The sequence below is a fragment of the Danio aesculapii genome, chromosome 8, assembly GCF_903798145.1.
Source record: "Danio aesculapii chromosome 8, fDanAes4.1, whole genome shotgun sequence".
In the NCBI taxonomy this organism is placed as follows: domain Eukaryota; kingdom Metazoa; phylum Chordata; class Actinopteri; order Cypriniformes; family Danionidae; genus Danio; species Danio aesculapii.
The window spans coordinates 10,651,014-10,664,454 of record NC_079442.1 but is presented as its reverse complement, the minus strand read 5'-3'; the positions used below and the strand labels follow the sequence as shown (position 1 = coordinate 10,664,454).

At 42.9% G+C, this 13,441-nt stretch overlaps 1 protein-coding gene across 1 annotated transcript in view; it reads left to right on the top strand.

Moving 5' to 3' along the window:
• The first annotated feature begins 1,724 nt into the window (after positions 1–1,724).
• Positions 1,725–13,441, top strand: part of inpp5l (inositol polyphosphate-5-phosphatase L) — a 65,440-nt gene continuing 53,723 nt past the window's right edge. Inside the window, exon 1 of the mRNA XM_056463157.1 lies at positions 1,725–2,146. Coding sequence (XP_056319132.1) covers positions 2,087–2,146 — 60 coding nt within the window. The 5' untranslated portion in view covers positions 1,725–2,086. The remainder of the gene's footprint in view (positions 2,147–13,441) is intronic.

Here is a 13,441-nt window from a genome sequence, read left to right as displayed (position 1 = left end):
ATCCAGCATTTGTTTTATGCAAACCCACGCAAACGCAAGGAGAACATGCAAACTCCACACAAAAATGCCAACTGACCCAGCCGAGGCTCAAACCAGCGACCTTCCACTGCGTCGCCCACAAGGTTACTCAAATGTTTGTAAATTAAGATTGCATCAGTTAATGAAATACAGTTACTTTCTGTAAATTTAAACAGTTCTATAAGACATATTTTTACAGAAAACTTACGGCAATCAAATCTGCTGGCATTTGTATGTACTTTTTTTAAACAGAGCAACTTTTCTGCCAACTGTACAAAACAAAAATCACAGAATACCTGTGAGACACTAATATAGTTGTAAAATAACTACTTTTTATGAGATTTTTACAAAAGTATAGTAGTGGATATATAACCCCTTCATCTACATAGTTAAAGAGAGTAATACATATTTCCTCAGATAGTCTGTTTTTATATAATAATTAAAAAAGTAACACTGTTTAAAAATGTAAATGAATTGCAAATGCAACATTGCTACCACATCACATTACGGCTCAGTAATAACAGGATAATACTATGGTAATATCTACATTATCACCTAAGAAATTACAATTTATGTTATTACCAAGCTATAATATGAAGTAGTACATTGTTGGTAGTCTTTTCTAACCTTGAAGACCTTGGTCCTGTCTCTTACCCTTTTGATGGCCCTGGAACTGCATCCGTTATCCTAGTTATCCTAATCTTTTTTTCTATCTCTTTAAGTATGTTCTCTTTTTTTTTTCTTTACCTTGTCTTCTTTTTCTGCCTCCATCTCTCCTATTCTTTCAGAAGATGTCTCCTTTCTCTCAAGATCTCATTTAGTCATGGCCAACATTGCCTTTGTCTCTCAGCTGCACTAACTGGAGCCATCTAACTGCAACCTATATAAAATGGATATAATTAGTCACCATAACTCAGAGATATTATAAATGACAATTATGTACTAAGATGTCATTAATAAACTAAGTCAACCAAAAACAAACAAACAAAAAAACCACAAAAGCAGTGCAGCAAAGTTCTGTGTAAAAGAGGGTCAAAATTATAATTTGTCGATACATAGACATAAAAACATAAAATACTTTATTTACAGTACAAGCTTTATTTGTTGAAATGTTTATTTATATTATTTGCAAAAAATATATAATAATAATAATATAAATAATAAAAATAAACAAAAATAATAAAATAATAACAATGCCATTCAGTTGTCATGTCATTTTTGAACATTTCCAGAAAATGAAAAAAAGCTTTCAAATGATGCCTTGTTTTTGATAGATGTTTGAATATTTTTTTTAACAAATTAGGGTAATAAATTCTACAGACAAGGCCAGACGGTCTGTGAGGTGAGGTTAAACTACCATTACACTGTCTGCTAGCATAAAAACTGTAAACATGAAATCAAGGAATTGTATTTAAGGCTTTTTGAAAAGTTTTGATTTTAAACAATTCCATTTTTTTTCTGGAATGTTTTACCGTGACATGTCTCATAAGCTCGTCCTTTTTATTTATTTATTTTTAGTTAAATAAATAAATAAATAAATAAATAAATAAATAAATAAATACCCCTGATAAGAAGAAAAATGATTCTGTAAATCCTATGCAAGGCCTAGATATTTTAACTCACTTGACTGACGCACGGAAACTTTGACGCTGAGCATTTGAACAGCAACTCACAGTAACAGTACATGTGCGGGGCGGAGCTTCACATGCAACATAACACTGACAGCGCAACTAGTTTGGTTTTGCCTGGCACGTCAAGAACTCCAAGACTACATGCTTCAAAGCTGGGTTAATTCAGTTTAAGAAATGCAAGTATAATTACAATGAATAAAGGCGGAGATCTTCATGTCTACAGTTGAGCAACCGAAGAAATAAAAAACGTGAAAGTGAATATTTCCTCATGACAGAAGGACAAGAGATGCAGTCGTCGCTCATGTGGGCTCTGTCTTCAGGGCGAGATAGCTAGTCTTTCCTAATCTTATCTGTAAGCCGTTTGTTATTCCACCTTTAAAGAGCTACGAGTGGGATTCCCTACATCTGATTAGACTTTTCTACAACTTGTTCTTATCATGGAGATGTACACGGACATCTTACTGGTCACTGCAAACGTGGGATCACTGTTTGACAATGTAAGTAACGTCTGCTTAAACCCCTTATTACTTTCCAGCTTCATATAATGCGCCTTGTAAACGAGTAACGTTAGTGAAGCAAAATATTCTAACTTTGTTATTTCACCGCTGGTTACTTTACTCCACGCAGCTGACATGCGGTTTAACATTATCTGTTTCTTAAAAAAAAATCGTAAAATTATTATAGGCCAATACACCGTCCTAAAAAGCTGCCGTATTAAACGGCCCCGAAACAATTTCAGTAGCGTTATTTGTATAAGCCAGCCGTTGTGAGTGAAGCCTTCTTGCGTCATTTCGCGCTGTTTTAATTTACTATGTAAACACGCGGTATACTATTGAGTCTTATCGTTGCATTTTTTTCTGCGTTTTGTTTAAGACGCCTAAAGAAGATTATTTTATAAAACGCTTCTCGAGAAACCTATGCTGCGTCTCGCTGTTTTTGAACGCAAGAACTCGTTCTGCTCGAGAGGGCCCGATGCCTCTTTCAGCAGTAATACAGTTGGACGTTCTCGCGCGGCTCCTCTATACTAGGGGTACTGCAGTAAACACGTCGGGTTTCTTCGCTCTATTGGGCCTTTCTAGCACATGAGTCCCCAGTCTAGAGTGATATCGTTTCCCATCCACCGTGTGCTGTCTTGCAGCACCTCCCCATAGGTCTAATGACCTATCACACACTGCGCGCCCGGCCTGCGTGTGTATTCAAATAAAACAGGAAACTGAAAGCCAGTTCAAAAAGCTCTACCGCGAAAGTGGTTATTTGAGCTGCTGCAACAGGAGGCTTCAGTTTAGTCTAAATTTAAAAGAAAAAGAAACACAAGTGATTTCATAAACACACATTTATGTTGTGAATAACTGGAAAATAAAGTAGGGCAGGGTTGTCACACTCATTTCATGAAGGGCCACAGCTCTGCAGTTTAGATCCAGCCCTGCTTCAACACACCTAGCTGTAAGTATCAAACAAGCCTTAAGCACTCGATTACTTTGATCAGGTGTGTTTAGTTAGGGCTGGAACTAAACTGTGTAGACTTTGACACCTGTGATGTAGGGTGACTATTTAGGGTGGCACGGTTCACAAAATCGTTCAGTTCGTATCACAGTGTGGTCAGTTTTACAGTTGACTCAGTTTACATGGTATAAAAAAAACCCTATTTTAACATATTGAAATATCACACACCAGAAAATAAAATACACATCATAATTGTCATATCATAAGGATAAAATACACAGCCTTACTGTTTATAGCAGGGGTGCCCAAACTCGGTCCTGGAGGGCCGGGCTTCTGTGGAGTTTAGCTTCAACCGCAATTAAACACACCTGAACCAGCTAATCAAGCCCTAACCAACTAATCAAGATCTAGGTAGACTAGAAACTTCCAGGCAGGTGTGATGAGGCAAATTGGAGCTAAACTGTGCAGGACACAGGCCCTCCAGGACTGGAGTTTTGGCATTTTAGTTTTTTAAAAAGTTATTCTCTATGTAATCAAAAAACTGCAAAAAATAATAAAAAAAAACTAGGCAGCTTGATATTAGACACATTATTTTAATATATGACATGTAATTCTGATACAGAAAGTGGGGACATATAATTTAGGCAGCTGTCATTTAAAATATAAATCTCAAGAGTGTTTACCTAACTTTAGTCTGAGATTAGCTAACTGTTAGAGATGGGGATTCTAACGTTATGTTTCATGCATTCAAGCCTATATGAACATGTATATAAAAATATTTTAGTATTTGTGAGCTGACTGAGAAATGCACAAGCGAGTATTGAGTTTTTGTCATGTCTTGCATTAAAATCTTTAATCTGAAAAAAACCTGATACATGCAAGTTTGCAGCATTAACTGAAAAAATACACTGTACACTCTGGAGAAAGTAACAAAGTGAAACCATGATGGGACAGAATAAACTGCAATAGGCCATAGCCATAGTAACACACCAACAAACTGCTGCAGGGGCCGTTTACATATCATGTCTTTTCTGTGTGCAAGTTTGCTGTGAAACAGCAGTGTCTTTGAAGAATTATTATTATTTTTTTAAATAAACAGAACAAAAATCCTAAACCCATCTGTACACATCGTCACCTTGGAATTATAAGGTTCTATCTGTGTTCTGAATGATTTTGAGGTATTGAGCTTCAAAGTTTTTGCATTCCATAGCAAACAGTATGTGTGTAACATTTGCTTTTTAAATTAAAAGCCTTAAAATGTAAACAAGTTGCCATAAATGTAAAAAAATACCATAATGTAAATAAGTTGTCATTTAATAAGAATATGTCAATAACTCAATTTTGACAAAAATGTCAAATAGAACCTTATGATTTTAAGGTGACGATATGCGTACCGAACTGTGAGAGGAGAACTGTTCAACAGTTTATTTTTTTAATGGACCATCCCATTATTTTTTCACCTTCATTCATATTTTAGCTTGCAAGCATTGACAACTGTTACTGAATGGGCTACATAAAATAAAAACAATTATTCATTCATTTTCTTTTCGCCTTAATCCCTTTATTAATCAGGGGTCGCCACAGTGGAATGAATTGACAACTTATCCAGCATATGTTTTACCAGCGGATACCCTTCCAGCCACAACCCAACAATGCCCACACACACTCTTTCACACATACACTACGGCCGATTTAGCTTACCCATTTCATGTTTCATAGCTTACCCTATAGTGCATGTCTTTAGACTATAGGGGAAACCCACGCGAACACGGGGAGAACATGCAAACTCCACACAGAAATTCCAACTGACCCAGGCGGTGCTTGAACCAGCGACTTTCTTGCTTTGAGGCGATCGTGCTACCCACTGCGCCACCATGACAGCCCAAAAACATCATTAAATTATATTAAACTTTTGGCCCTCAAAAATAGAATAATAATGAATAAAAATATTTAGCATTAAATGCACTTTTACGTGACAGTTTTTTTTTCAATGGGTCAAAGTAAAATAAATGTAAAAAATCAGTTGAAATTAAAAAAGAAAGAAGTTCAAGCTTTATTGTCATTCTGTTACTTGTGTGGACATATAGTGAAATGAAATGTTGTCTCGCAGGACCACAGTGTTACTTAAACATAATCATAATTGATTAATCACAGTCATAATTATTGATAAAAACACTTAGCAGCAGGAATAGTGTACTGCTGCTTTAAGAGCCATACAGTTTTGTTTAGGTTTTCACTTTCACATGCCGTCTCATTCTTAACTTTATGTTCAGTTATATGTGGATAAAGTGCTATTGTGCTATTAGATATATTTTTGCATGTATTTGACCATAGGCACTCTGGTGTGTACAGTATGTCACAAAAGTGAGTACACCCCTCACATTTCTGCAAATATTTATTTATATCTTTTCATAGGACAACAGTGCAGAAATGACTCTTTGACACAATGAAAAGTAGTCACTGTAAAGTTCATTTAGGAGTGTAAGTTTTTTTGTGCTCTTAAAATAACTAAAAATACAGCCAATAATAGCTGAACCCCTAGCAACAAAAGTGAGTACACCCCTAAGTAAAAATGTGAAATGTCAATATTTTGTGTGGCCACTATCATTTTCTAGCATGGTTTTAATTCTCTTGGGCATGGAGTTGACCAGAGCTTTACAGGTTGCCACTGGAATTCTCTTGCACTCCTCCATAACAATATCATGGAGGTGGTGGACAATTGACACCTTGTGCTTCTCCAGCTTCCTTTTCAGCATGTCCCAGAGGTGTTCTATGGGGTTTAGGTCTGGAGACATGCTTGGCCAGTCCATCACCTTTACCCTCAGCCACTTTAACAAGCCAGTGGTCATTTTGGAGGTGTGTTTGGGGTCATTATCATGCTAGAACACTGCTCTGCAGCCCAGTTTCCTAAGGGAACTGCTTCAGTATGTCACAGTACATGTTAGAATTCATGTTTTCCTCAATGAAATGTAGCTCCCCAATGCCAGCAGCACTCATGCAGCCCCACATCATGACACTCCCACCACCATGTTTGACAGTAAGCAGGACACACTTGTCTTTGAACTCCTCACCTGGTTGCAGCCACACATGCTTGACACCATTTTAACCAAATGGGTTTATCTTGGTCTCATCAGACCACAGGACATGGTTCCAGTAATCCTGGTCCCTAGTTTGCATGTCTGCAGCAAATTGTTTGTGAGCTTTCTTGTGCATCATCTTTAGAACAGGTTTCCTTCTAGGATGACAACCATGCAGACCAATTTAATGACGTGTGCAGCGTACGGTCTGAGCACTGACAGGCTGACCTCCCATCCCTTCAATCTCTGCAGCAATACAGGAAGCACTCATCCATCTGTTTTTCAAAGAAAATCTTTGGATGTGACGCTGAGAACGTGCACTCAGCTTCTTGGGCCGACCATGTCAAACCCTTTTCTATAAAGAACCTGTCCTCTTAAAGTGCTGGATAGTCTAAGCCACTGTGCTGCAACATAGTTTCAGAGTGTTGGCTATCTTCTTATAGTCTTGGCCATCTTTATGCAATGCAAGAATTTGTTTTTTCAGGTCTTCTGAGAGAAGTTTGCCATGAGGTGCCTTGTTGAACTTTCAGTGGCCAAGTTGAGAGAGTGGAAGAGCTTTTATACCAAATTTAACTCACCTGCTATCTGGTGACACTTGAGACAGTGTAACACGAATAAATCACATGACACAGGGGAAGGAAAATTACTAATTGTGAGCAATTTGTACATTTTCACTTAGGGGTGTACTCACTCTTGTTGCCAGGGGTTCAGCTATTATTGGCTGTATTTTTAGTTATTTTAAGAGGACAATAAATTGACACTGTTATACAAACTTTACAGTGACTACTTTTCATTGTGTCAAAGAGTCATTTCTGCAGTGTTGTCCTATGAAAAGATATAAATGAATATTTGCAGAAATGTGAGGGGTGTACTCACTTTTGTGACATACTGTATGTGTGTTCTTATAATTTCTTCTCACACACACACAACAGCATGCATTCTCTTTCACGCTTTTAAAAACATGAATGAATCAAATACACGTCAATAAATGAATTGCATGCCATGCTGCAAAAGATGTTTTGAAATGTTTTTTTGGTCATTCTAAAATGCTTAACCAAATACACACAGTCTTTGTGAATGGCTCTACAGTGGTTGCATTGCTGTGTGCACAACATCTGGACTGACTGTCGTAAGAGCACGTAAACCGAACCTTGAATACATACAGGGCTTGTGCAATGAAGGTAAAACACTGGGCAATTTAGTGTTGGAGGTTTCATGGCTAAATTTGACCAGCCTGGTGGTCAATCTTTTAAGAGCAGAGTGTGAAGGTTTAGTCAGCAAGGTAATAGCAGTTCCCCTTCATAAGGGAACTTCTACGTGTGTCTGTATAAACAGACTTTGGGAGTGCTTTAGACGACCAATCACTTCTGAAGATAAGAAAACGGGCCAGCTGAAACTGATGAGCCAATTAGGGCTATATCAGTCGGCTGCTGGAGCCAGCTCATCAGAATTGTTGCTTTAGACCCGATCTGAGACTGAAGAACCCTTCTGCTGAGCTGACTTCCAACACTGAAGAAAGCATTATTCTCACCAGTGCGGGGGAAGACGTTCTAGCGGCAGTCGAGCTGGGTTTCCCGTCTCCTTGGCGTTTCACTGGTGACCTAAAAGAGCAGTTTTTTGAAAGAGCAGAATTCCCTAAGAGAGCACATGGTCGTGCAGCGCGTCTTTTTAAAGATGTCGTTTCAACCGTGCGTTTCTGGATGCGGTGGTTTCCTCGCCCCGGATGACAGGCACGAGTACTGCATCACATGCTTGGGGGTCCAACATGTTGATGCATTGCTCGCGGACAGTTCTTGCCCGCATTGCGATGGCTTGACTGTTGCGCAACTGAGGTCGCGGCGAGCTCGTTTATTAGGGCAAGTCACCCCTGCTGCTCCCCGGAAAGCGGTTAGCACTCGGGCAGGCCTGAGGGTTACAGTGGGGGCTAATCCATCGCCTTCGGGCCCGCGGCCCCCTCGCTCCTCGTCGTTGCGCTCTGTTTCTGCTTCAAGTGTTAGCACTGGTCCAGTCACGTCGCGGTGGCTCATACGGATGGTCAGACTCGGCTTTGCGATTCAGTTCGCTATTCGCCCTCCCAAGTTCACAGGTGTCCTTTTTACGAGGGTTATCCCCGAGAGCGCCCCTGTCTTGCGAGAGGAGATTGCTGTCCTCCTGGCGAAGGATGCAATCGAGCAGGTCCCTCCAGCTGAGATGAAGTCCGGGTTTTACAGCCCGTATTTCATCGTGCCCAAAAAGAGTGGGGGGTTAAGACCAATCCTAGATCTGCGCAGACTGAACTGTCATTTACACAAAATGCCTTTCAGAATGCTCACGCAGAAACGCTTGCTTCAGAGCGTCCGTCCACAGGATTGGTTTGCAACCATAGACCTGAAGGACGTGTATTTTCATGTCTCTATTCTTCCACGCCACCGTCCCTTTCTCTGGTTTGCGTTCAAAGGATGAGCGTGGCAGTACAAAGTCCTCCCCTTCGGGCTCTCTCTGTCTCCGCGGGTTTTCTCCAAGCTCGCGGAGGGTGCTCTAGCGCCACTGCGGTTCGCGGGTATCCGCAATCTCGACGACTGGCTCATTCTAGCTTCCTCTCGCGATCAGTTGATGATGCACAGAGACAAAGTGCTTCGGCACCTCGACTAGTTGGGGTTTCAGGTCAACCGAGAGAAGAGCAAACTTTTCCCTGTGCAAAGGATCTCTTATCTCGGGCTGGAGCTGGATTCGATCACCATGGTTGCGCGCCTCTCCGAGGAGCGCGCCAGGGTAATGCTTTCCTGTATAAACGAGCTCCACAGGAAGATGGATGTTTTCAGAGGCTCCTGGGGCATATGGCATCCGCAGCGACGGTCACACCGCTCGGTTTGCTTTATATGAGACCATTTCAGCGTTGGCTTCGCGATCGAGTCCCCCAGACGGGCATGGCGCGCGGATACGCACCGGGTGCACATCACTCCGCTGTGTCTCCGCACCCTCAGCCCCTGGACGGATCTGGCTTTTCTACGGGCCAGAGTGCCCCTAGGGCTAGTATCCAGGCATGTTGTCCCAACGACAGATGCCTCCAGCACGGGCTGGGAGGCCGTGTGCAATGAGCATGCAGCCGCGGGTTCGTTGTCCGGACCCCGCCTGCATTGGCATATCAAATGCCTGGACCTGTTGGGAGTGTATCTGGCTCTCCTCCGCTTTTTTCCGGTGTTGGAGCAGAAACACGTGCTGGTCAGGATGGACAGCATGGAGACGGTGGCTTATATCAACCGTATGGGGGGTATACGCTCTCGCCACATGTCTCAGCTCGCTCGCCGTCTGCTCCTTTGGAGTCACACGCGGCTGAAATCGCTGCGTGCCATTCACATTCCGGGCGAGCTCAACCGTGCAGCCGATGCGCTCTCACGGCAGCTAGTGTCCCGAGGAGAGTGGAGACTCCACCACGATTCGGTCCAGCTGATATGGGTGCGCTTCGGGGAAGCTCAGATCAATCTGTTTGCTTCCGCCGAGAAAGCACATTGCCAGCTGTTTTATTCCCTGACCGAGGCCCCCCTCGGCACGGATGCACTGGCTCACAGCTGGCCATCGGGCACGCGCAAATATGTGTTTCCCCTAGTGAGCCTAATCGCACAAACTTTGTGCAAAGTCAGGGAGGACGAGGAGCAGGTCTTGTTTGTTGCGCCCTCTGGCCCAACCAGACCTGGGTTTCGGAGCTCACACTCCTCGCGGCGGCCCCTCCTTGGCGCATTCCCCTAAGACAGAACCTCCTCTCTCAGGGACGGGGCACCATCTGGCACCCACGCCCAGATCTCTGGAACCTCCACGTGTGGTCCATAGACGGAGCGCGGAGGACTTAGGTGACTTACCGCCCGCGGTACTTAACAACATCACTCATGCTAGAGCACCCTCTACGAGGCATGCCTACGCCCTGAAGTGGAGTCTATTCTCAGAGTGGTGCGCTTCTCGCCGAGAAGACCCCTGAACTTGCCAGATTAGCATTGTGTTATCCTTCCTTCAGGATAAGCTGGAGCGTAGGCTGTCACCCTCCACACTGAAGGTTTACGTGGCTGCGATCTCCGCTCATCATGACGCGGTGGATGGCAACACGCTCGGGAAGCATGATCTAATCATCCGATTCCTCAGAGGCGCACGGCGATTAAATGCATCCCGCCCCCCTCTCATGCCCTCTTGGGATCTCTCTATAGTCCTGGTGGGTCTGCAGAGAGATCCGTTCGAGCCACTCGATTCGGTATCTCTTAGAATTCTGTCATTTAAGACAGCTCTGCTGACGCATTGGAGTCATTCAAGAGAGTTGGGGATCTGGAGGCATTTTTACGGTCAGCGAATCGTGCCTTGAATTCGGGCCGGGTTACTCTCACTTTGTCCCGAGACCCTGACCTGGGTGTGTGCCCAAGGTTCCTACCACCCCATTTAGAGATCAGGTGGTGAACCTGCAAGCGCTGCCTGCGGAGGAGGCAGGCCCAGCCCATTCACTGCTTTGTCCCGTTCGCGCTTTGCGCCTTTACATGGAACGAACGCAAAATGTAAGATCATGTGAACAGCTCTTTATCTGTTATAGTGGTCGGCAGAAGGGAAGTGCCGTGTCAAAACAGAGGTTGGCCCACTGGTTAAGTGATGCTATCGCCCTCGCTTATCAATGCCAGGGCGAGCCCTGCCCTCCTAACGTGAGAGCGCACTCTACTAGAGGTGACACCTAACACATTTGCGAGGTTCTATAACCTCCGAGTAGAGCCAATTTCCTCCCGGTTATTGGGTAATCCCAATCAATCCGGGGGGGAATTAAGCTCGGTGTCACAAACGCTTGCTGCGCCAGGCTCCCTAACCCGGAGATGCGTGCGCTTTTCCTATTCTACTAGTAAGTTCCCCTTCCCAGGCGAACCCTAGAGAATTCCTCTGAGGCCCCCAGCATCGACTCAGCGGAGGAGTCGAGTGCATGGCTCAGTGTGCGGTTGGTATGCCTATTAGGTCTACACGCATATTGAGGATCGGTGCCAGCTATGTGCATCCCCATTTGGTGATGCCTTATGCATTATTACCATGGTGTGTTCCCCCTTATTAGGCGATGCCGTGTCTTCCCTAAACCGCTAACCAGCTTATCATATGTAGCACTCCCCCTCATTAGGGCTAGTCCATATGTCTCCTTACCATCAGGTCTCCCCTTCTAGGGTAGCAGGTGGTCTCCGCTGCGTCCTCCCCCTTCGGGACTGGCACGCTTTCCCAACGTACTGTTGTATTTCCAAAATTCCTAGTCTATATTAGCTAGGTAAAAGCACACTTACGACCCCCGATTTAAAACTTTATTCCCATGTAATGGTAATATGTTGGGCCTAGGGGACGTTGGAAGGTTGCGCTCTTGGTGATGTCAGTGCGCTCACGCTTTGCCTTGGCAAACTACACATCAGGAGCACAACAGGCTTAGCTGTTGTGGCGCTTTCCATACAGTCTCCCAAAGTCTGTTTATACAGACACACGTAGAAGTTCCCTTATGAAGGGCAACGTCCTGGTTACGTACGTAACCCACGTTCCCCGAATAGAGAACGGAGACGTGTGTCTCCACTGCCACAGCACCTGAGTCTCCAGCTGGGAGCTGAGCAATCGGCTCTTCAGCAGGCAAATTCTGATGAGCTGGCTCCAGCAGCCGACTGATATAGCCCTAATTGGCTCATCAGTTTCAGCTGTGGAGCTAAGCTCCGTCAATTCAATTGGCATTTCATTGGCCCGTTTTCTTATCTTCAGAAGTGATTGGTCGTCTAAAGCACTCCCAAAGTCTGTTTATACAGACACACGTCTCTGTTGCCTATTCGGGGAATGTGAATTACGTACGTAACCAGGACGTTTTGCTTAAAACATTGCAATGCACACAACATTATATCAGAGTTCAAAAGAAGACAAATTGTTGGTGCACGTCTCTTTGGTGCACCTGTAATCAAAACAGCAAATCTTAGTGATGATTGAAGAGCCATGGTATCTAGGGAAATGTCAGCATACCACCAAGGATGAACCACGTCCAACAGGAGTAACTGTGGACTTAAGACGAAGCTGCATATTTTTTTAATTTGTTGCGTTGTGAAGATTTGCCACACGTATACTGTCAAACCGATGACGATCTTTTCTTAATTTGCATACCATAGATAAGTAACAACAAACTGACAATGAAACAGCAATGAAGACAATGACGGTGACAGCCACCAGATGACACAAGCAGCAGAAACCATGTGATAAAAACAGACACAGACAGGACAATGCGCAAACACACACATAGCAGCGCATAACACACATAAAGACCACACACAGACCCATAAACCGTCATAGCCCATATAATTGATGATTATTAATAGCAACCTGTACATATATTCATCTATTGTAAATCTCTGTTTATAGCTAATACAACCTGTATATAATGTAGTACATCTATCTGTAAATATTTTTACAGATATTTTATTATATCCATAGTTTTTCTATAATTGCACTTTATAACTTATGCCTATATCCTGCATTTCATTGCCTTGTACTTGTACATGTGAAATGCCAATAAAGTTGGACCTATATATATATATAAAGAGAGAGAGAGAGAGAGAGAGAGAGAGAGAGAGAGAGAAAGATTTTAAAAAATAAATCATTTATTAAAAAAAAACACGTATATTAGCAACCCTTAATTAAAGCATCATTTATATTAAAATAAGAGCAACCTCTTTTTACCAACCTCTTGAAATTGTTCATACAACTCTGCATATCCATCTTTCAAGTGCTTCGCTAAATTAATTGTATTAGCATATTTGCTTAGCACTACTCTGTAGCAATACTTTTATGGGCCTGTTTGTGCTCTTCTTTGCTTATTTGTACGTTTGTTCACGAACCCAAAACCTGCTCAACCAAAACTGGTCAGTGTTGCTTCAGCACTTGACATCTTGCCACTGGATACCGAGAAGTTGGGGCTGTGGGCCCTCATGTGCAGTGAGAGAGAGAGAACAAAGCTAGTATAGATACTAACCAAAAGCAAGACTATCATTTTAAATATTCCAGTATCTATACTCATAGAAGTACCAATATTTTTAACAACACTACTGGAGACTTTTACTCCTCTCAACGGCCCATCCCTCGGTCTCAAAGCTTTCATAGTCCTTGTGCTGTCAGTCTGAGCAGATACAGTATCCTCCTGTTTGTGTACCAATTGTTAATGATTTAGCAACTTTTCAGACCTCATTAGTGACTTTATTTTTAAAATAGTAATTTCTTGACCTGCAAGCAGGAGGTATTGCTTCAATGGCCCATTCAGCCCTC